This window comes from Myotis nattereri, assembly GCF_964212035.1.
Source record: "Myotis nattereri genome assembly, chromosome: 1".
NCBI classification, from domain to species: domain Eukaryota; kingdom Metazoa; phylum Chordata; class Mammalia; order Chiroptera; family Vespertilionidae; genus Myotis; species Myotis nattereri.
The window spans coordinates 230,794,508-230,820,228 of NC_138075.1; the positions used below are offsets into that span (position 1 = coordinate 230,794,508).

The following is a 25,721-nucleotide window of genomic DNA, read 5'->3' on the forward strand; positions in this document are numbered from 1 at the left end:
CTCACCAGGCCCCTCCCCTCAGGCCCGCCCCGGTAGGCCCTGCTCCCCTAGGCCCCGCCCCAGGCCCCTCGGCCCCGCCCTTACAGCCTCACTTCCGCGTCAGCCCCGCCCCCAGCTAAGCTCTCGCGGGCCCCGCCCCGTATCCCGGCCCCGCCCCCAGCCGCACCCCTCTCGGCCTCGCATCCTGCCCCGCCCAGCCGCCCGGCCGGCTCCGGCCTGAGAGTGCGCGCCTGCGCAGTGGCGGCGGGCGCAGTCGGAAGCCCGGCGGACTGGACCGCGGGGGCACCGCTGGGACCACGGCCTGTCCGGCCCGCAGCGCGGCTCTGGCGCTCGCCCGCCGCCGGAGCCTGGGCCGCCCGGGTCGGGGATGGCGGCGGCGGCCGAGTCCGGGGCCCGCGCCTGGCTTGGCGGCGGCTCGCCGGGCCCGGGCAGCCCGGCCTCCAGCCCCGATCTGGGCAGGGGAGGCCGCGCGCGGCCGGAGCCGGAGCCGGGGGCCGGGCCGGGGTCGGGGCCCGAGCGGGCGAGCGCCAGGTCCCCGGGACCTGCGGCGCTGGGCCACACTTTCCGGAAGGTGATGCTCACCAAGCCCACCTTCTGCCACCTCTGCTCCGACTTCATCTGGGGGCTGGCCGGCTTCCTGTGCGACGGTGAGCGCCCCGACCCCGCCGCCGCCGCACCCGCAGCCCCGGGCGGCCGGCGCCGCACCTCTGGCCTCGGCTCGCCCAGCGGTGGCTTCCGCGGGGCAGGAATGTGCGGGCCAGAACCTCCCCACGGAGGTGGTGAAGACGGGCTCTGCTGGGGTTTGGGGGCGTCCGTGCCTGCGCCCCTCCGACAGGACTCCTTGACGTCCTCACCTGGGTCAGGATCCGGTGGGGGAAGAGAGTGGGGGCCCCGCCTGGGCAGGGTGAGCGAGGGCCGGTGCAGTGATGGGGAGGGGGGCCAGCGCACCCCACTCCTCCCGCAGGGCCGCCGGGGCACCGGCTCCTGGGCTCTGTGCTGGTCCCTCCGCCCCAGGCGCTGCCTGTCTGCTGCTCAGGTTTGACTCCAGGACAGCCCTCCCAGGCTGCTGCCCCACCTGCGGCATGTCCCGACGGGCCCCATCCGGCTGCCAAGCGTCTGGGCGAAAGGGCCCTCCCTCCTCTGGCTCCTGGGCAGCAGGGGGGTGTGCTGCCAGGGCCTGCTGTCTCCCTGTCCTGCCCCCTTCCTCAGGCCACGGGGGGAGGTGGCGGGTGACGGGGACAGAGGGCACTAGGCAGGGGTCTGTAGAGCCTTGGCCCCTCGCACAGGATGCCTTCTGCCAGGGACATGGCATGATTGTCCTGACCCCCCCGCCCTGGGGGCTGCCCCCGGTGGCCTGGCAAGCTGGCATGGGGGCGGTTACCCCTGGCTTCTCTGTCATATCAGAAACATTGCACTGTCCTGCCTCCCTTCTGAGCGTTCAGGAGGCCCTCCTAAGGTGAGATGTGTTTGTGCAGGCCACTCAGCTCCAGCCTGAGGCTAGACTCAGGGCCTCCAGTAGGTGAGAGGTGAAGGTAGGGTCCCCCAAAAAAGTGAGAGCTGAAAGCAGGGCTCCAGGACTGAGGGCACAGCAGCTCATTGGGAGAGGCTGGGCGGGGCAGTGGCGGGGAGGGGGGCAGTGATGTGAGGCTCTCACTGGGCAGCTGAGTGGAGAAGGTGCTGGTGATCTGGCAAGTAGAGGCCTGACATGGATGCAGGAGGAAGCCCCCCGCCCCCCGCCAGGAGCACAGGGACTTGTGGGTGGGATGATGGGCGCTATCTTCGGGGGCCAGAGGAGGAAGTGGGCGCCGCCTGCCCACAGCACTGTCTGTGGCAGCTGGTCCGAGTGCCGGGAGGGGAAGCTGGTGGGGAGCCCACTGCTCAGCCCTGTGCCTCTCCACATCTCCCACCTGAGCCCAGGCTGCTTCTGGAATTTTCTGTGAAGCAAGGCCTTGGGGCTGCTCCTGTCAGGAGCTTGTCTGCCTCCCTCCAGGGAATGGGTGGGATGGGGCTGCCCCATGGCCCTGTGGGCAGTTTTCCTCAAGGCTGTGTTGGACAGTTGTCCCTCTGCCACCTGCCCCTTCCCAGGCCCTGCAGCCTTGTCCATCCCATCCCACCCCAGTGCCCCCCACAGGTCCCCATCCTCACAGGCCCTGCCCGCTGTGTGTGCCACCAGCAGCTGCTGCAGCCACTCTTCTTGAGGTCCCCGCTCCTGTTCATCTTGGGGTCCGTCTCACAGTTGAATCATAGTCTCACTGGGCCTCCAGGATGGGTGGGCCTTGGGAGCACAGCACAGTCTGAGAGCTCACTGCTTTTAGGGCCTCCAGGCCGCCCACCCCTCTGGACAGGCACCGGCAGCCCTCACCAGGCCAGCTGTCCATCTGGCCTCCGTGGGGTTCTGGTCTCAGACTGGCTGCGGGTCTCGGCAGGCACACGGGTGTGGGAGGGGTAGCTGGGTGTATGCCACTGCGTGAGTGAGGGAAGTGTGTCCCTTTGGGAGCCGGTCTGGCGTGTCCTGCCTATAGGGGTCCCATCGGCCTGCCTGCCCTTGCAGAGACTGGAGAAGAGCTGAGCCTGCGTGTGGGAGTAGGCCCGCTCTTGGGGTACCAGAAATGTCATCCAGGATGATCAGAGTCACCAGGCCCCTGTCCCCCCAATCTGGGCTCTCCGGACAAGGGGTGGGGGGTGGGGGCAGAGGATCAAGGTGTCCCTCTGTGCTTCTGGAGGGGGGGGGGCTGTTGCTACGGCTTCCCTCTCCCCCCATGACTGTGGGGAGTGGGAGGGTATGGGGGCGGGGGAGGTGGCGGGAACCACACCCCCACAAGGGGATTGGGCAGGGACTGCACTGACTCACCCAGGCAGGAATTGGCCCATCTGCCAGGGCTGAGTGCACCCACTGTGACGGGTACTCTGCCCTGGCAGAGCACTGGTCCAGTCCGTCATGACCCTTGGGGTGCCTCTGGCCGAGGTTCCCCGTCTGCATGCCCAGCCGGGGTCTCTGGACTCCTGGGCAGCACAGGGTCTGACTCCCAGCTTTGTTCCCACAGTCTGCAACTTCATGTCCCATGAGAAGTGCCTGAGGCAGGTGAAGACCCCGTGCACCAGCCTGGCGCCCAGCCTGGTCCGAGTGCGTATGGATTCGGGCTGCCATCAGGCCGGCAGGGCAGAGGGGTGGGAAGGGCCTGGGTGGTGCTGGGCCTCAGGCTGGGTGGGATAGCGGGGACCAGCCTAGGGGCTGGGGTGGGGCCCCTCCCAGCAGCAGCCAGGCCTCACTGCCCACTGTGCTCACCCGTGTCCTCCGCGCCCCAGCCGGGCAAGGGAACAGACCTAGGGAAGGGGTCAGTGCCAGGGCTTCCTGGCAGCGGCTGGGCAGGGGAGGACCAGCGGGGTGTCCGGGCAGAAGGGGCTTCCTGAGGTCGCAGTGGGGGGCCCTTCACAGAGAGTGGGGAGGCCCTGCCAGGCATCCCCGCAGAACCCCTCACAGCACCTTGGGAATGGTGTGCAGGGGCCAGGCAGTGGGTGGGTGGTGCTGGGCTCTCTGGGGTGTAGAGGGCTGGGGGGGGGGGCTGCGGTGGCCAGGCAGTGGGTGGGTGGGTGGTGCAGGGCTCTTTGGGGGGTAGAGGCCTGGGGGGGCTGCGGTGGCCAGTGGGCCCCCAGCTGAGGGGGTGACGCTGTGCGCCCCCCAGGTCCCCGTGGCCCACTGCTTTGGACCCCGCGGGCTCTACAAGCGCAAGTTCTGCGCCGTGTGCCGCCGGAGCCTGGAGGCACCCGCGCTCCGCTGCGAAGGTACCGCTGGCCCCGGGTCCTGGTCCCTGCTGCCCTGCTGCCCAGGACGGCCCAGCATGGCCTGGCGGCGGGTGGAGGGGAGAGGAGTGGCTCAAGGGACCTGGTGGAATGTTCTGGATTCTGGAGCTGCCCAGGCAGGCGGCAGGCTCAGCGCTGAGGCTGCAGGTTGCGGGGGGCCGGGCTTGGAGAGGTGGGGGTGTCCCCGCCCCGCCCCTCGAGCCCAGGAAGCTTGACCGTAGCGGGGCGAGGGCGGCACCCAGGCCCCGCGGAGAGGCCGGCGAGAAGCCCCTAACCCTGCCCGCCCCTCAGTGTGTGAGCTGCACGTTCACCCCGACTGTGTGCCCTTCGCCTGCAGCGACTGCCGCCAGTGCCACCAGGACGGGCACCGGGACCACGTGAGTGCCCGGGCGGGGCCCGGGGTGGGGGTGGGGGTGGCGTGGGGTGGCGGCGGGGCCTGCTGATCCCCCCGCCCCCGCAGGACACGCATCACCACCACTGGCGGGAGGGGAACCTGCCCTCGGGTGCCCGCTGCGAGGTGTGTCGGAAGGCGTGCGGCTCCTCCGAGGTGCTGGCCGGCCTGCGCTGCGAGTGGTGCGGCGTCCAGGTGGGCGGGGCGGGACCCGCGGGTGGAGGGCGGGATGGAGGGCGGGGCCGCACCCGCGGGAGAAGTGCAGCGTCGAGGTGGGCGGGGCCGGGGTCCCTTCTTTCAATTGGAGACCCTGCTCTTCTTGGGTGGGGGTCCCCGTTGTACATAGAGGAGGGTTCCCTGCGGTGGGAGCGGAGCTCCGTGTGGTGGGGGCGGGGCTCCGTGTGATGGAGGCGGGGCTCTGTGTGGTGGGGGCGGGGCTCCGTGTGGTGGAGGCGGGGCTCTGTGTGGTGGGGGCGGGGCTCCGTGTGGTGGGGGCGGGGCTCTGTGTGGGGGCGGGGCTCTGTGTGGGGCGGGGCTCCGTGTGGTGGGGGCGGGGCTCTGTGTGGGGCGGGGCTCCGTGTGGTGGAGGCAGGGCTCCGTGTGGTGGGGGCGGGGCTCCGTGTGGTGGGGGCGGGGCTCTGTGTGGGGCGGGGCTCCGTGTGGTGGGGCGGGCTTCCTATGGTGGGCCCTGCGGGGTCGCTGAGGGCTACCTGGCCCTGGCCCCCCAGGCGGAGGCCCCTGGCTCAAGGCCGTGCCCCCCCAGGCGCACACGGTCTGCTCCCTGGCGCTCGCCCCCGAGTGCACGTTCGGGCGCCTACGGACCCTGATGCTGCCGCCCGCGTGCGTGCGCCTGTTGTCCCGCAACTTCAGCAAGACGCACTGCTTCCGCATCTCCGAGCGCGCCTGCCCCGAGCCAGGTGAGCCTGGTGCGGGTGGCGGGGCGCCCGAGGGCTGGACCCCGAGTGAGGCCCGTGTGTGCTTCCGCAGACGACGGCGACGACGGCGAGGATGGAGGCGGCCCCGCGGGCGCTGGCAGGGAGGTGCCGATGCCAGAGTCCAGTACGTGCCCTTGGCCGCCGCCCCGCGCCCCGCCCCGCCCCGCCCCTGCCCCCGCCCCCGCCCCAGCCCTGTCTGGGTTCACACCTGCTTCGCTCTGGCCCAGACAAGCAGACCCTGAAGATCTTCGACGGCAGCGATGCGGTGCATCGGAATCGCTTCCGAGTGGTCAGCGTGCCCCGCCTGGCCAGGAGCGAGGAGGTGCTGGTAAGGAGGGCCCCGCCCTGGCCCTTGGGGCTCAGTGGTTGGGGTGTCAGCCCTTGGATCGCAGGGTCCCGGGTTCGATTCCCGTCAAGGGCATGTACCTGGGTTGCAGGCTCGATCCCCAGCCCCACTCGGGGTGTTTGCGGGAGGCCACCAATCCACGTGTCTCTTTCACATCCACGTTTCTCTCTGTCTCTCCCTCTCCCACTCTCTCTAAAAATCAATGGGGAAATACCCTTGGGGAGCATTAGCAACAACAACAAAAAAGGGGGCCGCCTCTGGGTGGCAGGGCCATCCAGCCCCTTGGTCTACCCCCACAGGAGGCTGCCCTGCGGGCCTATTACATCACAGAGGACCCTCGGGGCTTCGAGCTGCAGGCGCTCCCCTGGCCGCTGCAGGCCGGCGACCCCAGGGCCGGAGGGAAGGCCGGGGGTGGCAGGACTTCGGAGGAGGAGGGCGGCAGGGGCCCCAGGTCCCGCGAGGTCAGCCCTGAGGCCTGGATCATCCGCACCCTCCCTCGAACCCAGGATGTCCTGAAGATCTACCCTGCCTGGCTCAAGTGAGGCCCAGGCTGCACGCATAGCGTCTGCTTGCAGGAGTCGGGAGGTGGTGGGGGGTCGTGAGGGGTTGGGGGCTGGGCTGTGTGGCCCCAGCTCCTGAGCGCGTCCCCTGCAGGGTGGGCGTGGCCTACGTGTCCATTCGCGTGACCCCAGAGAGCACTGCGCGGACCGTGGTCCTGGAGGTCCTCCCTCTGCTCGGGCGCCAGGTATGTGCACTGGGCTGCCCTGGCCCCGCCCCGTGTGGGTGCCCCACCTGGGTGTCCTGGGAGGTGGGGGCTGGTCCAGGCCTGACACCCCGACTCTGCCCCACAGGCCGAGGGTCCTGAGAGCTTCCAGCTGGAGGAGGTGTTCATGGGCAGCAGGCAAGGTGAGGGGCGGGCCCTGGGCCCCGGGGTCGGGCAGCTGTCTGCCCGTGTGCACGGTTCCCCCTGACCGCGGTGCTCCCTCCCTGCAGTGCAGCGGACGGTGCTGGCGGATGAAGAGTCTTTGCTCAGCCGGCTTCGAGACATCCGGCAGGTCAGTGGTGTGAACGCTGGCCCCTGGGAGCCGCTGGCCCCTGGGACCCACTGGCCTTTGGCCATGGTCACTACCTCATAGAGGGACCCCAGGGCTGCCCAGGGGGGCAGCTGACCATTCCGGCCTCCCTCCCAGGCCTGGCATGTCCATCTGCTACCTAGCAGGAGATGGGGTTTCGGGCCACAGGCCCCCGAGATCCCTGAGAGGCCTGGAGGGAGGAGGCCTGTGTCTTCCGTCCTCTCCTTTCTTCCCAGGCCCCCTTTCTGGGTGGAGGTGGCAGGGCCTGGAGTGGGTGCTGCCCTGCGCTGTGCTCAACGCTGCCCTACTCCCGGCCCCCCCCCCCCCCCAGACGTCCCTGCGGCAAATGAGTCAAACTCGCTTCTACGTGGCGGAGAGCAAGGCTGTGGCTCCCCGAGTCTCCCTGTTCGTTGGTGGCCTGCCTCCCGGCCTGTCCCCCCAGGAGTATGGAAGCCTGCTGGACGAGGCTGTAGCCACCAAAGGTGTGACCACCTGGGCTGGCCTGGGGCTACAGCCACTGGGGACCGGAGGGGGGCCCTGAGACAGACTATGGGAGCCAGGCTCCCCCCACCCCCGCCCACCCTGTCGCTGCCACAGCCTTACCCAGCTGGTTCCCCACCCCGTGGTCTCCTCACTGGGGCTCAGACTGTGACACCTCCTTTGAGAGGCTCTGAGCCTCCTGAGGCCGTCTCTGCCCTAGGCTCTGGGAGTCGAGTGGGGTGGGCAGGGGCTGTGCCTGGAGTTGGGGGTGGCCCTTCCCGGGGTGGCAGGCCATGCCATGTGGTGTGACGTTTCCCTGAACAGTGGCTGGGCTGGCGTGGACAGCCTGGGCCCTGCTCTGCGAGGCCTCCGCCTCCCTAACCCGCCTGTCTTTGCAGCTGGGCTGGTGACCCTGAGCCACGTGTACTCCGCCCAAGGTGAGCGCCCCACCCTGGTCCCGAGGCCGAGGCCGGAGGTCGCTCTCAGTGGTAAAGGGAAGAGCCCCTCCCCTTGGCCGTGGGAGCCGTGGGAGCCGCGGGGGAGGGGCATGTGTTTTGTTCCCTGGCCCTCGGAGGTCATGCTTTGCTAAACCATGACCGAGGCCAGAACGCTGCCATCCTGCCCTGGATTCACATCCTGGTCACGGAAAACTTCACATCTCCCAGAAATGAAGTGGGCTCGTCCCCCGAGGGTCCCAGGGGCTTGGGGGGCCGGGGTGGGAGGGTGTTCTGTCCTGCGCCCCGAGGGCCTCCCTCACCTCCACCCACAGCATCCTGGCCCTCCGTGAGGCTCCCCGGGCAGGGGGTGGGCCTGCACCCTCTGGATGCCCTTGAGTGGGCTGACCTGAACCTGGAGTGGCCTGAGCTCACAGCCCACCTGCCACAGGTGCCGTGGTGCTGGATGTGGCCTGCTTCGCAGAGGCCGAGCGGCTGTACATGCTGGTCAGGGACACAGCTGTGCACGGCCGGCTGCTGACCGCCCTGGTGCTCCCCGACGTGCTGGTGAGTGGAGCTGGGCCTGGGGGATGTGGCTTCCACTGCTGGTTTTATCCAATGCTTGGGCGTCTGCCACATACGCCTGATTCACACATGTGAGAGGCCTCCATAGACCAAGAGGACTTCCCATAGGCCCTTGCCCTCCCTGGGGTCCCTGGGCCTGGCCCCCCTGCCCGTGCCTTTGGCCGCCTCAGCCAGCAGGTGGCACTCTCTAACCAGACACTGTCCTGCAGACCTAGCACTGCCAGAGGAGGGTGCCTGGAGGGGAGTGGCTGGAGGAGGGGTGCCTGGAGGAGGGTGGCTGGAGGAGGGGTGCCTGGAGGAGGGTGGTGGAGGAGGGGTGCCTGGAGAAGGGGTGGCTGGAGGAGGGGTGCCTGGAGAAGGGTGCCTGGAGAAGGGTGCCTGGAGAAGGGTGCCTGGAGAAGGGTACCTGGCAGCCAGCCCGGGACGAGGGTGGGCTCCACCATGGGCACAACTTGGGTCAGGGCAGGGTGAGGGGTCCCCAGGTGTCTGCAGCTGCCCTGCCCCTGAGGGTTCAGGGGAAGCAGAGTGACAGCTGTGACCTGAGCATGACCGAGTGGGCGATGCCTGCAGGTGCCCTCTGCCCCTCCCCCTGAGCTGGCTTTGGACAGGATGCCCACCAGCCCTGCGCAGAGCTGGCCGGTGCTGACTCGCACTGCCCTCCCGGGGCCTCCTGCCCAGTGAGCGGAGCATGGTGCTGCAGGCAGCTCTGCCGTGGGTCACACGTCACCGCAAGTGTGTTCTTGGTTATGGAGTTAGCGCCCAACCTGTATGTCTCAGCCAGCAGCCACCTCACTGTGGGGACCCCAGCCCCCAGACTTGCCTCGCCCAGGGACCCCGGCCTCCTGCCCGCTGTCTCCTGGACACTGTATTGTGGAGATTGGGGAGGAGGGCTTCGTCCTGACCTTGTGGGGAGGGCGGTGTGTGGTCTCCCTGGGAACTGTGCTCCTGGCTGCTGTGTGGTGGTCGGGGTCCTGGGAGCTGCGGCCCCCCAGGCTGCACCAGGAGGCTCTAGAGGGGCAGGTGCCGCCGGGCTGTGCCGCCTGGATGAGGCGGTGGGCGAGGTCTCGGGTCGTGTCAGCGGCTGGGCCTCGGCCTGAGAGCTAGAGCTCCAGGCTGCCGCTGCGCTGCCCCCTCTGCCTCCGGTGGCCCAGAGGTCAGTGGCGAGCGGGGATGCTGTGTGGCCCCCTGGGCTCTTTCCTGGGGAGGGGGCTGCTCCAGGTGGGCTCAGGCCAGGTGGGCTGAGGGGTGGGGGCAGCCACTGCCCAGGCAGCGAGGTGGGGAGACACCTGCCGTAACTCGGCCTCCGTCTCTCAGCACACGAAGCTGCCCCCAGACTGCTGCCCCCTCCTCGTGTTTGTGAACCCCAAGAGCGGAGGCCTCAAGGGCCGGGACCTGCTCTGCAGTTTCCGGAAGCTGCTGAACCCTCACCAGGTCTTCGAGCTGACCAACGGGGGGCCTCTGCCTGCGTGAGTCTGGTGGGGGCTCTCGCACCTGTCGATGGGCCGGTGGGACAGTTGCGGTTCGGTGTCTCGGGTGGGGGTGAGCTGCAGCCCCCACCCCAGGCCCCTCCTCCTGCCTGTGGCACAGGGTCCCCGCCTCCCTCCTTCCAGGCTCCATGTGTTCGCCCAGATTCCCCACTTCCGGGTGCTGGTGTGTGGAGGGGACGGCACCGTGGGCTGGGTGCTGGCGGCCCTGGAGGAGATGCGGCAGCAGCTGGCCTGCCCGGAGCCTGCTGTGGCCATCCTGCCCCTGGGCACAGGTGGGGCAGCCCCGGTGCAGGGGCGGGGCCTGGGGATCCCTTCCTGGAGGCCCTGGGGGGGGGGGAGGGGCCTTTGGAGAGTCAGGCTGCCTCTCGCCCTGTCCCAGGGAATGACCTGGGCCGGGTCCTCCGCTGGGGGCCGGGCTACAGCGGGGAGGACCCGCTCTCGGTGCTGGTGTCGGTGGACGAGGCCGACGCCGTGCTGGTGGACCGCTGGACCATCCTCCTGGACGCGCACGAGGCCGGCGGTGCCGAGAACGGTGTGGCAGACCTGGAGCCCCCCAAGGTGCGGCGTGCGGGCGCAGTGGTGGCTGTGGGCCCCGCGGGGGACCCTCCCTGGCGCAGGTGCCAGACCAGCCCCTTTAGGGAAGGGGCGTTGAGGCTCGGAGCAGTGGTTGCTGGCTGTGAGCCCGCTCACTCGCACCAGCACCCCGTGCCGTGTAGCTTCTCCCGGTGCTGGCGGCTACCAAGCAGGGCCGTCACGGAGGGGCAGCTCCCACGCGCGGTGCAGGCGGGCTGGAGCCGGGCCCCGGGAGGGCTGCCCAGGCCACGGAGAGCTGTCTGCCCCCAGATCGTGCAGATGAGCAACTACTGTGGGATCGGCATCGACGCCGAGCTCAGCCTGGACTTCCACCAGGCGCGGGAGGAGGAGCCCAGCAAGTTCACCAGCAGGTGCGGGGGGAGGCGCTGGGGTGGCTCCGGGCAGAGCAGGGCGCGTGGTGACCGCACTTCCCGGGTCTCCCGGCAGGAATTGGAGAGGTGCTGGCATGGGGCTGAGTGAGGCGGCCAAGGGCCCCCGAGAACAGCAGGTGTGTCCTCGCAGGTTCCACAACAAAGGCGTGTACGTGCGCGTGGGGCTGCAGAAGATGAGCCACGCGCGCAGCCTGCACAAGGAGATCCGGCTGCAGGTGGAGCAGCAGGAGGTGGAGCTGCCCAGCATCGAGGGCCTCATCTTCATCAACATCCCCAGGTGCCTGGGCGGGGGTCCTGGCGGGGGAGGACTCTGCCCAGTGGCCTCGGCTCCTGCTGGTTCTAGCTCGGCTGGGAGGGCGCGGGGCCCGTGCAGCCTGCACCCTCACTCGTGCACCCCTCCCTCTCTGCACAGCTGGGGCTCAGGGGCTGACCTGTGGGGTTCCGACAGCGACTCGAGGTTTGAGAAGCCTCGGATGGACGACGGGCTGTTGGAGGTGGTGGGGGTGACCGGCGTCATGCACATGGTGAGTATGGGGGCCGGGGGCGGGCCCCGGTGCTGCCACAGCCGAGCGCTGAGCCGCTACCCCTCCCCCCAGGGCCAGGTCCAAGGTGGGCTGCGCTCTGGCATCCGCATCGCCCAAGGGGCCTACTTCCGGGTCACCCTCCTCAAGGCCACACCCGTGCAGGTGGACGGGGAGCCCTGGGTCCAGGCTCCCGGCCACATGATCATCTCAGCCGTGGGCCCGAAGGTGAGTCGTGGGGTGCACCCGGTGGGCTGGCAGGCACGGCGGGAGGGCCTGGGGCCCAGGTAGGGCGAGATGGGCCCTCGAGAGCACCTGCCTCTCCTCTGTGGAAACGAGCCCCCAGGCCTCTGGAGGAGGCGTGTCTGCTGGGCCGTGGTGGGGCTGGAGCCCCTGCCCCACAGGCCACAGCCACGTGCCCCCACTCCTGGCCCTTCTGTGACAAGGGCTGAGATGGCACCAGGGCTTCTGGTGGCCTGCAGTGTCCTGCCCTCTGACCCCCCCTGCCCCGGGACAGGTCCACATGCTCAGGAAGGCCAAGCAGAAGCCCAAGAAGGCTGGGACCCCCAAGGATGCCCGAGCGGACGAGGTGCCTACCCCCGAGGGGGGCCTCAAGTAGGAGGCCCTGAGCAGCCTGTGCCTGTTCAGTGGCAGGCCATGGATGGACGTCTGCAGCCCTGACCTCGGGGCTCCTCCCCACACCCCTGCCTCCCAACCAGTGACGGGTGGGCAGGGGCTCCTCTGTCCCCTGGGTGGTCCAGATGCTCCTGGAGTCGCCGGCTCCGAGGGTCCCGGTGTGCCCAGCAGAGATGGGGGTACCTGCCTGCCACCAGCCCCAGGCCTGACCTCGTCACCCGAGCCTGGCTGTGGCCAGGAGTGGCGACGAGACTGCACAGGAAGGCCTGCCTGATGGGCTCAGCCACCTTCCTGAGGATGGCGTGCAGGGCCTGGAGGCAGTGGGAAGGTGGGCAGCAGTGCCTGATGGGACCAGAGCTGAGCAGACCTGTGTCCCAGGCCCAGAGAACGTGGAGATGCGGGAAATGTGGGGGAACCAGCTTTAATCACCAGGGACCCCTCGCACTTTGTGTTGTTTGCCAACAATGAACGTGGCCCTCCCGGCGCGGACGGGCCCTGCAGTCCCTGTCCCTCACGTGGAGGCCAGCAGGGGGCGTGGCTGCTGGGCCATGGGTCACCGGGAGGAACCTGACCAAACACCCTGCCTGGGAAGCCCCGAGGCCCCAGAGGGGGACCACAGACCATGCCCTTCTCCCCCTCCGGCCCTGTGCCGGTCCCTTTGCTGCTATTTGCCGAGGTTTGGCCTCAACCTCAGATGTGCCCGTCCCCCCCCCCCCCCAGCTTCTGCCAAAGCTGCACTGACATGCACTGAGCAGCCTTCATCCCGTGTGCCTGTCTCTCCCTGCGGCTCCGCTGTGACTCTAGGTCGTGGGTGATGGCTGTCCTGTTGTCTACGTGCGTCCGTGCCCAGATGTGTCTGTGGCTTGGCACCAGTGCCTCCTGTGCCACGTGCGACCTGCAGCCCTGACGTAGGTCGGCAATACAGTCTGGCACGGCCTGCTGCGCCTCGCTTGTCTCTGCGTCGGCACCGCCGTGGGGAGGGTGGTCTGCACGTTGGGAGGGTGGGCCAGGCTGGGCCATGGGGTCCCAGGAGGGCCTGCCTGGCACTGAGGACCCAGGGCCACAGCACACCCACCTGCCAGCCCCACGCAGCTGCCCGAGCCTGGGTGGGCCCAGGACACAGATGGGCGCGTGTCCCCACAAAGCCGAGTCCTGGCAGGGGCGGTGCTAGCAGGGGGCAGGGAGCAGTGGGGCCCTTGGGTCCGTGGTGTCCCGGGCGGGCGCGGCCAGGCCCCGCAGGGCCCGCAGGAGGGCCAGCGCCAGGCGCACGAGGAGCCGCAGCAGCAGGAAGGCGAAGGGCACGGCGATCTGCATGCTGTGGAAGATGGCCGTGCTGAACCTGCTCAGCATGCAGGTGAGGGTGAAGGCCAGCAGGCTGGCGCAGGGGTAGAGCGCCAGCTTGGCGCACATGAAGGCGTGCTCCTGGCCCCCGAACCGCGCCGAGGGCCGCAGCGTCTCCGCCTCGCGCAGCAGGGCCGCGGTCCACATGGCAAACTGGAAGGTGCTGGCGAAGAAGATGATGGCGCAGCTGACGCGCACGCTCTCGAGCTCGTCGCGCGGCTGCCGGGCGAAGGCCGAGGTCTGCTGGTAGGCCAGGGGCAGGCCGCCCACGAAGGCCAGCGACAGCGTGTTGAGCAGCCCCATGGACTGCGTGGCCTTGCGCACGTGCAGGAAGAGGGAGTGGTGGGCGAACCAGAGCAGGCCCACGGTGGCGAAGGAGCCGAAGTAGGCCAGGAACTGCGGCCCGTACACGCTCAGCGCGGCCACCAGGCTGCCCTGGAACCTCTCCTCCACGACCTTGGCGTCCGGGACGTTGTCCTCGCTGGGAGGGGAACAGACGGGGCCTGAGCAGCCTCGCGCAGGTGTGGGTCAGCGCCCGCCCCAGGCTGCCGTCCATCTTATCCCCTATTTACACACACGCTCCGCACAGCAAGCGGCCACTGGCCTCCATCTGGGTTCAAGCGAGTGCAGCCTGCATCCTGTGCTATCGGGCAGCCCTGCCTGGAGCCCGCTACCCTCCTGCAGTGGCCTGTCCGCTTGGGGCACAGACCGCAGACGGGATGGTAGGGAGCAACTCGAATTCCCCGAGGCCGAGGCCGTGGGGGCAGCTGCCTGTGGCAGCTCTCGGGTCCCCGTGTGAGGCGCCTGAGACGCGCCCCATAGGGGTGCTGCACATGTCAGCGGGAGGGGGGCTGGGCTCCAGGGTTGAAGGAGGAAGCAGGACACAGAGCCCAGGGGACCCCATGAGGCCCGGAGGATAGAGTGGAAGCAGTAACCTCCCTCCCCCAACCCCAGCCAGTCCACACACCGCTCACGGAGGCCGAGCTAGCCGCAGGTCATTTCGGAAGCTCAGGTCTAGGCCTCAGAGATCGGTCCCAGTGGACACTTACTCCCAATTTCAAAAACTTACAAATGACAGTAAAAAGAGTTACCAAGAGAGAATTAGACCTCAGACTGTCAGACACAGAACACGGAATCAGGGTTCCTAGCACGTCAATGAAATAGGATCTACTGAAACTTAACAAGGAACACAGGCTGTAAAACGGAGGAGGCCCTGGCCAGTGTGCTCAATGGTCAGAGCGTTGCCCCCCACACCAAGGGGTTACAGGTACAATCCCCGCCCCTTCCGGGTGTGTGCATAAGGCAACCCATCGATGCGTCTCTCCCCCTTCCTCCCTTCCACTCTCTCTAAACACCAATGGAAAACACACCCTTGCATGTGGATAAACAGAAACCAGAGGGAGACTGGCAGGCAGCAGGTAAACCTGGGAAGTGAAAGCAGGACCCCGAGGCGATCAGGTGGGGCTGCTGGCGGAGATCCCTGCCCAGGGCGGGCTCCTTCTGGGGGCTGAGGAGGGACAGGGAGCCCCGCCCAGTACGCCCGGGCGGCCTGAGCAGGACCCTTACCAGATGTCCAGGATGAGGAGCGTGGCCACGATGGCGTAGACCCCGTCGCTGAAGGCCTCCACCCGCTCTTTGCTGAGCGGCTCCTGCAGGTCATAGGTAAAGAACTCCACGCTGGGGGCTGGGGGCTCCCGGGGGCCTGTGGTGTGGCAGGAGGAGGAGCTCACATGCTGTGGACCCACAGGACATGGCCTCCCTCTTCCCCGAGGGGCCGGGAGCATGCAGGCAGGAGGGGACCCCCAGGGGCACCAGGCAAGGGCTGGGCCCTGGCGCAGCACCCGGACGCACCCACGAGCCGACCTCTGCACCAGCTGGCCGCCTTGCTGGCGTAGGGGAGGAAGATGACCGTCGCCATCAGCAGGTACGACTGTGAGACACAGACACGTCAGATCTGCTCTGAAGGGTGGGGCACCCCGGGGGCACAGGTGACTCCCACCTCGTCGAGGTGGACTGGGCGCCTCAGAGGACATTCCAGGGAGGGAGCAGACGCCCCCCAACCACGTCCAATACAGGACCCCAGCTCCCCTCAACGGGGAGTCGGGGCCCTCATGCCCTGAGGCTGCTCAGCACCCCACAGGACCGAGGCCACAGTGAGCCCCTCACGCCCTCGTACCCACAGGGCAGCTCCCCTCACACCACCAGGCACCGTGCTGGCAAGGAGGGGGCGCGGGAGCCTGGTGCACTGAGGCAGGAACACAAGGAGGTGCAGCTGCTGTGGCGAACGGGAGCTTCCCCCGCATCACACAGCCCACCCACGACCCGCAGCCCCACCTCCGCGCGCTCGCCCAGGAGAGTGGGTCCCAGAGGGCTCTGGGCACCCTGCTCGCCGCGGCCCAGTGTCCATGGAGGGAGGGACAGCTAAGCGCACGGCCCACTGGCACCTGGACCGTCACAGGGAGGACAAGCCAGGAGGACCTGACACCTGCACAGGTGGGCCCTGGGGACATGAGCCGACAAGCCTCCCGCTGTGCCCACTTACATGCCCTCCTCCTGCAGCTGGGCCCTCCCCTCCCCACCAGGTGTCACCCTCCCCTCCGCCTTCCCCCCTCTCCACCCCTATTCACCACTGGGTAGAAGAACAGGGAGAAGCCTGCGGCCAGGAAGCACAGCGCTGGGCCCCGGAGGACAATGTGCAGGATGTGGCGCCGGTAGAGGCCCCGGTGGGTGGAGCACCCGATCTGGGGGTTCAGGAGGTGGGGCAAGCGGAAGGCGTATACCACGATCAGCGCCTGCAGGAGGGCGAGGCTGCAGGACCAGCAGAGGACGGGCCTCGGAGGGCGGGCTCCGCCGTCTGGCCCCCCGTGGACGTGCTGGGGGCGCGGAGGGGACAGGCACCCTGCTCTGTGCATGTGGGTCTCTTCACTCTCTCTCCACTCGGCATGGGCCCAGGCCCGCCTCTGGATACTTGGCTCCGGCCACGGCAGGTGCCCCAGGGCAGGCAGGCGCCCCACGGCGCTCACTGTGCCCACCCACCCCGCACCCTGCTCCGAGAGGCTGCACGTGGGAGGCCAGGCGGGGGAGGGGGGCGGCCTACCTGCACGGCCCCGATGGCGATGACGCACACACAGAACAGGAAGATGCCCAGCGGCACCTCCGGGAAGGCCATCATCAAGGAAAACTGCAGCCAAAACACAAAAGCAGGTCCAGAGTCCAGGCCATGAGCCTCTTGGTCTGGGCGAGGTGGCCGGGACCCCAGGGCGTCCCCAGGAGGACAGCAAGCCAACCGGAGACTTGGCCCTTAGAGCTGAGTCAGGCCCCTCCCTGATGCGCGGCCCTGCACTCAGCACTGTTCTCTGTCAGGTGCAGAGGGAGAGGCGGGCAGGGTGGGGAGCCACATACTGGGTGTGGGCTGGGGGCCGGGCGGGAGCTGGGAGAACCAGTAAGTGGGGAGGGGGTGCCCCCCATCGGCCTTGGAGGCCCAGGCACGTCTCTGCCTTGCAGGCTGCTAGGGCCCCTGGGGCGTCCCTCCTTCACCCGCCTGCACACCCAGGTGCCCCCTCCCAGGCAGCACGCCTGCCAGCCCCCAGCCTCCTCTCCTTCTTGCCTGCACCCCCCCGCTGGGCTGAGGTCCTGAGGAGGGAGCATCTTGGGTCCCGAGTCCTCTCACCAGGCGAGGGCGGGCTGGACCCCGGGGGGGAGGGGGGGGGGCGGGGGCTCCGTGAGGCCTGGGAGCGGCCGGTACTCACCGTGTAGGGCAGGAAGGTGATGGTCATCATGCAGGCCTGGGCGGGGGCGGGGGGTCAGGAGCGAGGAGGGTGTGGGCAGGCCACCCCCCCACCCCACCCCGCGCTGCCCACCCCTATCTTCTCAGCGGGAGGAACTGGCTGAGACGCAGAGGAGCCCAGAGCCTCGCTCCTCACTCCTGGGAGGGAGGAGCCACATGCAGTCGCCTCCCCTCGGGGAGGAAACTCACCAGGTTGAGCAAGGCCAGGGTGTCGTCTATCTTCCCAACAACCTGGAACAACCTGAGCCGGTGAGAAAGGCCGGAGACGGCCATCAACAACACGGGCCCAGCAGCACCACCGCCACTCGCCGCTGTAACCGCATTTAAAACTCCGCCGTGCGCGGAGGTTCCCGAGACGGACACGTTGGCCTCCACGCGTGTCCGTTCCTTCTTCTCATTCGCAGCGGCTGCTCGAGCAGAAGCAGTTTGTGGAAACCAACGGACACGCTTGGCAGTGCCGGGGTCATGTCCTCACGCCTGGGGCAGGCTGGCCATGGGGCCTGAGGGAGGCCGTGGTGGCCTGTCCCAAGGTGTGAGGCCCACAGCAGACTTGGTCTTTAGGCCTCGGGTCCAAAGGCCATTGAAGTAAGGAAGCCCCCCCTGGCCTGTGCGGCTCAGGGGTGGGCGTCGTCCTGTACACTGAAGGGTTGCCTGTCAGAGCCCCTCCTGGATGCGGGCTCGTTCCCCCACAGGGCTGGGCAGGAGGCAGCCTGCCCGTGTTTTGCTCTCACATAGCTGTTTCTCTCTCTCGCAAAATCAATTTAAAAAATCTTAGCCCGTAACCGGTTTGGCTCAGTGGATGGAGCATCAGCCTGTGGACTGAAGGGTCCCGGGTTCGATTCCGTCAAGGGCATGTACCTTGGTTGCGGGCACATCCCCAGTGTGGGGTGTGAAGGAGGCAGCTGATCGATATTTCTCTCTCATCGATGTTTCTAACTCTCTATCCCTCTTCTTTCCTCTCTGTAAAAAATCAATAAAATATATTTTTAAAAAAATAAAATATCTTAAAAAAATCAGATAAAGAAAAAACAGACAAGGACTCCCTCTCAGGATGGCCCCCACGGCACCCGCGGAACAGCCGCTCCCAGGCTCCACGTCGTGCGGGCGAGGAAGCCAAAGCCACGCGCGCAGCTCCCAAGTCAGCCCAGCAGCTGGAGACACACCGAGCCGCCCGCCTTCCTGCCCGAGTCTCCTCAGGGCTCGGGCCCCAGGATGCGTCTGCTCCGGGCCTGGCTCAGTGGCTGAGTCCTCCACCTGGTGGTCTGTGTCCACCAGGGGCCAAGCGTGGCCTCCAGGGCCGGCAGTCAGGGCAGGTCCCAGGCAAGGGCAGGCTCCTGGGGCCTGAGGCCAGACTCTGGCACAGGGTGTGGCCTCGGGTGAACCAGCGCAGCCTGCCAGCCTGAGCACGGCCAGAGGGGCTGCCGCCTCCTCTCTGTGAGGGGGGAGGGGGGAGGGAAACTGGAGGAAGCTGTCACTTTGCTGAAAGCAGACACTTAGTGCAAGGGCCAAGCCTAAAACACCGCCCAGCACCCCTCGGCCGGAGCATTCGCCTCCTGGGTGCCCCCACCCCAACTCCCTCCCTGGCGCCCGCTGGGCTCTGGGTCCCCGCAGTGCTGAGGCCCTTTTCCCTCAGATCCTAAGGAAGCTTGTCTGGGAGAGCAGCTCAGGCCCAGGGCGCTGGCCACAGCTGAGGGCGTCCCTCCATCCCCCTGTGCCCTGCCCTGTGCGTCCCAGGCAGCTCTAGAAGGCAGCAGCGATGCCCCACCCAGACCTGGGAGCTCTCCCCTCACTGCCCCAGGCCTCGCACGGCCATGTGCAGGGACAAAGCAGAGGCCTGGATGAGAACTGGCGAAGGGGAGCCCACTGCCCGATGCCCTTGGGGCTTAGCCCAGCAAGTGAGGGGCAGCTCGCCAACCCCCAGAACGGGACCTAGTGGGCGCTGAGTGCACGTAGCTGCCAGGGACCCCACCCAGGTGGCAAAGCTGCAGCCGCCCCAGCTGGCACCTCGTGTGTGCTGCCCAGGCCACGGTCACGATGAGAAACGTCATCAGGTAAACGGCAATCCTGGTTGCTAGAAGTTTCTGGATACTTCTGTCAAACTGTGGGGTCAGAGGACGTCTGGTCAGGGGTCAGGCGGCTGCACTTACCCTGAGCATTGCGGGCGCCCCCAGGGGGGCTGGGGAACAGGCACTGGGTCCGCCTATCCTGTCGGTGTGGCTGCTGCTGCCCAGGGCAGACCCACCGCCTTCCTAGTGAACTCTCTCCCAAGCCCTGCGAGAGGCAGTCACCACCTGTCCGAGGAGAAAGCCAAACCAAGCACCCACGTCCCCGGGACATCCAGGCCACGTGCACTGCTGGGACCAGACCACAGCCGTGTGGGGCATCCTCACCCCCAGGCCGAGAGGGTGCCACCGATTGCACAGGAGGAGGCACCCCAGGACCTCCCAGTGTTTCCTGAAGCCAGGTCCGCTCCTAACTGTGTTGTTTACCCCACAGGGCAGAAATGCTCCACGCTGGCTGCCACGGGGCCTCTGCCGGCTGCTCACGGGGACCCTGCCGGCTGCTCAGGGGGCCTGGGCCGGCTGCCACGGGGCCTCTGCCGGCTGCTCAGGGGGCCTCTGCTGGCTGCCACGGGGCCTCTGCCGGCTGCTCAGGGGGCCTCTGCTGGCTGCCACGGGGCCTCTGCCGGCTGCTCAGGGGGCCTCTGCTGGCTGCCACGGGGCCTCTGCCGGCTGCTCAGGGGGCCTCTGCCGGCTGCTCACGGGGACCTCTGCCGGCTGCTCGGGGGCCTCTGCCGGCTGCTCATGGGGACCCTGCCGGCTGCTCACGGGGGCCTCTGCCGGCTGCTCAGGGGGCCTCTGCCGGCTGCTCACGGGGACCCTGCCGGCTGCTCACGGGGACCCTGCCGGCTGCTCACGGGGGCCTCTGCCGGCTGCTCACGGGGCCTCTGCCGGCTGCTCAGGGGCCTCTGCCGGCTGCTCACGGGGTGCCGGGAGCTGGTCCATGCTTGCTGTTTCAAGGGACCTGGCATATATGGCATACTGTTCTTAATATGTTTGCTCACCTTCTAGGCACTATGTGTTTTAACCAAGGTCTCTGAGAAAGGTTGTTTCCCCAGGTAGGGATTTTCCCCTGAAGTTAGGGAGGGAATAAAACCTCTTAACTAAGTGCCAGGTGGGTAATTAACCACTTTAACTACGAACAATCATGCTTAAGCTACATAATCTTTACTCCCTGGAATGGAGATAAGAAACGCCCTAACCTTTGGAATAGAGATTGATAGGACTGAATCAACTGGTATAAATACAGATGTAACAAGACAGCAAGACTCAGAACTTAGAAGACAGAGCTTAGAACACAGAACTAAGAAGACAGAACCTACACAGAACCTAGAGACAGAAGACCTTCGCTGGAGAGAACATGGCAAAAGATCCTGGACTGAACCTGACTACAGAAATTGGCAACCTGACTAGAACCTGGTGACTGAACCTGGCTGGAGAACCTGGACAGAACCTGGCTGGAGAACCTGGAGAACCTAACAAGAGAACATGGATACAGAACCTGGCTGGAGAACCTGGAGAACCTAGCAAGAGAACATGGACACAGAACCTGGCTGGAGATCCTAAACAGAACTTCGCTGGAGATCCAGACCAGAACTTGGCTGGAGATCCTGGCTAGGCTGCTGATCAACTGAACGCTGTCTCCGTGTCGTTCCTTCTTCGCCGACTCCGTCCACGCCTTTGGGGACCCCTGGACCTGCTGGGGTTGGACCCCGGCATCTGGCGCCCGAATAGGGACCCCTAGGTAAGTGCCCCGCACTCGGGACGGATCGGACTCCACCGTAGGAAGAGGGTGGATAGTCTTCGCCGACTCCGTCCACACCTTTGGGAACTCCTGGAACAGGATTCCCCTAGGTAAGCCCCCCCCCCCATTGAGAACCCCACACTCGGGACGGATAGGACTCCACCAGGGTACTGCAGACCCCCCTACAGAGGATAAGTAGGGTAAGAAGGTGGATAGTACAGAACTCAGATTGAGAAGATGTGCCATACTGAGTCCAAAGAAAAAAGACTCTGTATTGATTCTTAGATTGAGAAGATGTGCCATACTGAGTCTAAAGAAATAAGACTCTGTATTGATCTTTTAACACATATGCTTGCTAGCAGAGGAATTAAGGTTACTCCCAGTCAGATGGAACATTTTATACAAGAAATACGTCCATGCTTTTCTGAGGAAGGAAAGGTGCCCGAAAGGTAAATGTAGAGGCATGGGAGAAGGTAGGCCCAAGGAGCCTTATTCTTAACCCCACTGCAGCCTTTCCACCCCGGGAAAGTGAAGGATTGGCAAGCTCTCCCTGGGGTGATAGATCAGGCCTCAGGTAATAGCGGAAAGCGCCAATCCTACTCTTAAAATGGATACAAGAGAGCATTTGGGTTTTTTTTTCTTTTTAATGCCCGCTTTTAAAAAATAAAAAAGGGGGAATTTGCCGGGAGCTGGTCCATGCTTGCTGTTTCAAGGGACCTGGCATATATGGCATACTGTTCTTAATATGTTTGCTCACCTTCTTGGCACTATGTGTTTTAACCAAGGTCTCTGAGAAAGGTTGTTTCCCCAGGTAGGGATTTTCCCCTGAAGTTAGGGAGGGAATAAAACCTCTTAACTAAGTGCCAGGTGGGTAATTAACCACTTTAACTACGAACAATCATGCTTAAGCTACATAATCTTTACTCCCTGGAATGGAGATAAGAAACGCCCTAACCTTTGAAATAGAGATTGATAGGATTGGAATCAACTGGTATAAATACAGATGTAAGAAGACAGAACGAAGAGAGACAGATCCTAGGCACAGAATCTACACAGAACGTTCTCTAGAGACAGAAGAACTTCGCTGGAGAGAACATGGCAAAAGATCCTGGACAGAAACTGGCCTCAGAACCTAGAGACAGAACCTAGCGAGAGAACATGGCAAAAGATCCTGGACTGAACCTGACTACAGAAATTGGCAAGAGAACCTGACTAGAACCTGGTGACTGAACATGGCTGGAGAACCTGGACAGAACCTGGCTGGAGAACCTAGCGAGGGAACATGGCTACAGAACCTGGCTGGAGAACCTGGAGAACCTAGCAAGAGAACATGGACACAGAACCTGGCTGGAGACCCTAAGCAGAACCCCTCTGGAGATCCAGACCAGAACTTGGCTGGAGATCCTGGTTAGGCTGCTGATCAACTGAACACTGTCTCTGTGTCCTTCCTTCTTCGCCGACTCCATCTGGGAAGTCCTTTGGGAACCCCTGGACCTGCTGGGGTTGGACCCCGGCAACGGTGACCCTGCCGGCTGCTCGGGGGCCTCTGCCGGCTGCTCACGGGGCCTCTGCCGGCTGCTCGGGGGCCTCTGCAGGCTCCTCGGGGGCCTCGGCCGGCTGCTCGGGGGGACTCTGCCTTAGGAAGAACACCCTTTCCACTCACTCTGTGACGTTAACCTGTCTCTCAGGCCATCAGCCACCAGGCCCTCGCTCCAAGCACCCACTGCAGGGACCCGACGCCCTCCCTCCTAGCCTGTCCCAGGCTCCCCGCATCCCCCCAGCCTGTCCCAGGCTCCCTGCGTCCCTCCCCAGCCTGTCCCAGGCTCCCTGCTTCCCTCCCCAGCCAGGTACTGGAGTGGACCCTCCCGCACACCAGAGGCTGCAGACAGTGCCCAAGTACCTGCTCAGGGGAGATCTCCGTGTGGGTCACAGGCAGGATCTACCAACAGACACAAAAGGGACCGAGGGATGTCTCTCTCTGCCTCTCTCTCTGGCCGGGCGCTGCTGGTGTTGGGGATTTGGGCCCCTGCTGGGCTGCCCCCCCCACCCCCCCCCCCGCAGGTGTCTGAGGGGCTGGGAGCCCAGGATGCTGCTGAGATGGGCCAGGCTCCACCCAAAGGCTGCCCGGGAGGGCGAGGCTGGGCCCCGTGGGAGTGGCTCTGGGTGGGGGCGGGCTCTGAGCTGGGTGCGACCCCCACAGACCATGACGGTGGCGATGATGGACAGCAGTGCGTCGCTGAAGCTCAGCATGCGATGGGAGTGCTGGGTCCCGTGGGCAGCGTCCTCGTCCTCGTCCTCGTCCCCTGTGCTGGTGGTGGCGTCTCCCTGCACGCTGAGGGCCGGCTCCGGGGCCCGAGACCCGGACATGGTGGGCCTGGGAAGAGGCATGGGCCTGAGCCTGCTGAGGGAGCCGGCAGGGTCCCTGGGGTGTGCCAGGGAAGCAGCATGCAGGGTCCACACCCACGCCTGGCTCAGCAGTGAGCGCCCCAAACCCTCTAAAGGGAGCAAATGGACTTAAATGGACTTAGAAAGGGCTGTGGACTGCCCGACCGTGTGGCCCAGCAGCTAGCGCAGCGGCCTGCACAGCAAAGGGTCGCAGGTTTGATTCCCAGTCAAGGGCACATTCCTGGGTTGCAGGTTTGATCTCCAGCAACCAATCAATGATGTGTCTCTCTCATATCAATGTTTCTCTCTCTCTTTCTCCCCCCTCACTTCCTTTCCTCCCACTCTCTCTAAAAAGCAACGGAAAAAATACGCTCGGGTGAAGATTAAAAAAGAAAAAATGAAAGTGCTATGGGCTGTGTGCGTCCCTGGAGACTCATGTGTGGAGGGAAGCCCTGCCCGACAGGCGGGGAGTGAGGGGAGTGGGGTTGGATGAAGCCGCGACGGGCTCGGGGCCCTGGTGGGCAGAGACCAGCGCCCGCTCTCCGCTGTGAGGACGGTGACAGGCTGCGGCCAGCGAGCGGCCCTCCCCGAAAACCGCCACCTGGTCGCAGACGCCCAGGTAAGTTCCTGTCTGTGGCCCGAGCGGAGACAGGAAGGGACAATGGACGAAGCAGAGCCACATGAATAAAATCGGAAACACAAGACCAAGAGAAACACGGCAAATTGCCCAACAATACAATGTTGGCCACTGATGTGAATGTTCACACAAAACCACCCCCCACCCCCCACACGACTCACACACAGCGAGAACACAAACATGAGGGCGGCAGCAGGCCACTGCAGGGCTGCTGCAGCTGTCTCTCTCCTTCTCACTTACTCACCGCTGTGGGTCCTAAGCGTTCCTGACAAGTGCAGGATCCACAGACACAAAAGGAACCGAGGACGCCTCTCGGCAACCACACCCACACCCGCCGGCCCCCATCAGTCCCTCTGTGGCCAACCTCCTCCACTGCAAACCCGGCCACCGCTAAGTTCCATATGTTTGTTAAAAAGTATCTTTATTGACTCCAGAGAGGAAGGGAGAGGGAGAGAGAGAGAAACATCAATGATGAGAGAGAATCATTAACCAGCTGCCTCCTGCATGTCCCCCACTGGGGACTGAGCCCCAAACCCGGGCACGTGCCCTGGACCTGACTTGAACCGTGACCTGATTCAGAGGTCGACGCACAACCACTGGGCCACACCAGCAGGCTCACTAAGGTTGCTGCTGTCACTCTGCCTTTTCCATGTTGTCCCCCAGGTGGGCGTGGCCCCATGGCACCTCGCGAGCCTGGTTGCCTTCACTCACAGGACGCACCTGAGGTCCACTAGTGTTTTGTGAGTACCAGTGTTTTCTCTGTGCAGTCGCCTGCTGGTGTGGATGGACCTACATGCTCCCCGTTCACCAGCTGTGAAAGGTGGGTTGTTCTCAGTCTGGGGTGGTTATGGATGAAGCCACACCCCTGCTCATAGCAGCTCACGGCGGAGGCAACCCGAGTGTCCGTCTGCAGGTGAGTGGTAAGCAAACGTGTCCATCCACAGAGCAGGATGCCGCTCAGCCTGAAAGGAAGGAGGTCCCGACAGATGCGACAACGTGGATGGACCTGGAGGACACGGGGCTCAGTACGTGAAGTGGCCACAGAGGACAAGCACTGTGCCATCTCACTTCCGTGTGGCCCCAGAGGGGTCAGAATCAGAGACAGAGCGCAGCAAGGGGGGGCGTGCCAGGCCCCCCAGCCCTGTCTCCCATGTACCAGACAGGCGCACTGGCTGGGAGGCCATGGGACCTGTGTGCCATGCCAGCTCGCTCGCTGACCGTGGCCAAGCAACGCCATTGCCAGGTATGTTGTCTCATCTCCCAAAAGGGAGGAGGAGGGTTAACCAGACTTGCCTTCTTCTCCCAGATACCCTAGGACGGCAGCGATGGGTGTGCGAGCATCAGGGCGCTGGGTCAGCCAGGCTCCTGTCACTGTTAAGTGGGCAGCAAACAGAGCCGCCAGTCCGGGAAGCGCTCTGATAGCTCAGCCTTCGGGGGCATCCGGCTTTCGTGTGCATCTACCGGTTTGAGACCGGATACCCCGTGGAAGGGGGTGCAGCATCAGGTGCCTGCTGCACCCGCCAGGCACAGAAACCGGCCACGAGGTCGGCGAATGGCCGTCTGCCCGAGGGGTGGGGGGCGGCTCGAGGTGACGGGTGACACTCGGGGTTCTGGGTCTGACGTTTCTACGGAACCTGGGTTTTTAAGTTTTCCAGCCTTTAGTAACAACCAATTCTTAAACACAAACCCACTTACGTGCCCCCCCCCCACCCAAACCCCACAAGCCAGGGCCGTCCACGGTGCAACGAGTCTTACTCACTAACTGTCGCAGGGGCCGCGGGGTCGCTGCGCGGCTAAAGCTGTCGCGGCCCCCCTCGCCCCCGCCCGCACACGCAGCCGGCTCCGCCCGGGCCTGGCGGGGCGGCTGACCACCGGCTTCCGCAGACTCGACCCCCAGGGGAACCGGCGGGGCTGGGCCGGCAGCCGGACTATCCGGGCAGGAGGCCCCGGGGCCACTGCTCCGAGCGCCCGCGCCCCGGAGCCAGAAACTCGACAGCCGGAAGTTCTCCGGGAGGCCGGCGCCGCCGCGCACGCGCAGCCCGCGCCCAGGGCCCTGCGCACGCGCCGTCGCCCAGCGGGGGCGGAAGTGAGAGGCCGGCGTCCTTCCGGGCCT

General features: G+C 65.8%; 2 protein-coding genes across 5 annotated transcripts; one reads left to right on the forward strand and one right to left on the reverse strand.

Annotated features, from left to right (window-relative positions):
* Nucleotides 1-367: 367 nt before the first annotated feature.
* Nucleotides 368-12,591, forward strand: DGKQ (diacylglycerol kinase theta; the record flags this gene model as incomplete). Of its 2 annotated transcripts, none has more annotated exons than XM_081089257.1 (23): nt 368-647; nt 3,045-3,124; nt 3,684-3,783; nt 4,093-4,178; nt 4,262-4,387; nt 4,956-5,109; nt 5,180-5,251; nt 5,355-5,455; nt 5,773-6,011; nt 6,128-6,218; nt 6,325-6,379; nt 6,467-6,528; nt 6,878-7,028; nt 7,425-7,463; nt 7,912-8,027; nt 9,360-9,511; nt 9,656-9,804; nt 9,912-10,090; nt 10,376-10,476; nt 10,628-10,774; nt 10,910-11,021; nt 11,094-11,246; nt 11,536-12,591. In XM_081089257.1, 23 exons carry the CDS (start codon nt 368-370, stop codon nt 11,635-11,637), a joined length of 2,847 nt encoding a protein of 948 aa, XP_080945383.1. In that variant the 3' UTR covers nt 11,638-12,591. The 2 variants fall into 2 exon arrangements, with proteins under 2 accessions (XP_080945383.1, XP_080945384.1); XM_081089258.1 differs by having other exon boundaries at nt 5,980-6,011.
* Nucleotides 12,060-25,663, reverse strand: TMEM175 (transmembrane protein 175). 3 transcript variants are annotated; one of them, XM_081089275.1, is made up of 11 exons: nt 25,364-25,663; nt 22,789-22,960; nt 22,487-22,525; nt 18,787-18,881; nt 16,972-17,023; nt 16,745-16,780; nt 16,093-16,176; nt 15,623-15,787; nt 14,847-14,925; nt 14,562-14,697; nt 12,060-13,476 (listed from the first exon to the last, which is right to left on the reverse strand). In XM_081089275.1, exons 2-11 carry the CDS (start codon nt 22,951-22,953, stop codon nt 12,822-12,824), a joined length of 1,506 nt encoding a protein of 501 aa, XP_080945401.1. In that variant the 5' UTR covers nt 22,954-22,960; nt 25,364-25,663; the 3' UTR covers nt 12,060-12,821. The 3 variants fall into 3 exon arrangements, with proteins under 3 accessions (XP_080945401.1, XP_080945402.1, XP_080945403.1); XM_081089276.1 differs by having other exon boundaries at nt 25,368-25,580; XM_081089277.1 differs by having other exon boundaries at nt 15,623-15,736; nt 25,364-25,580.
* Nucleotides 25,664-25,721: the final 58 nt, after the last annotated feature.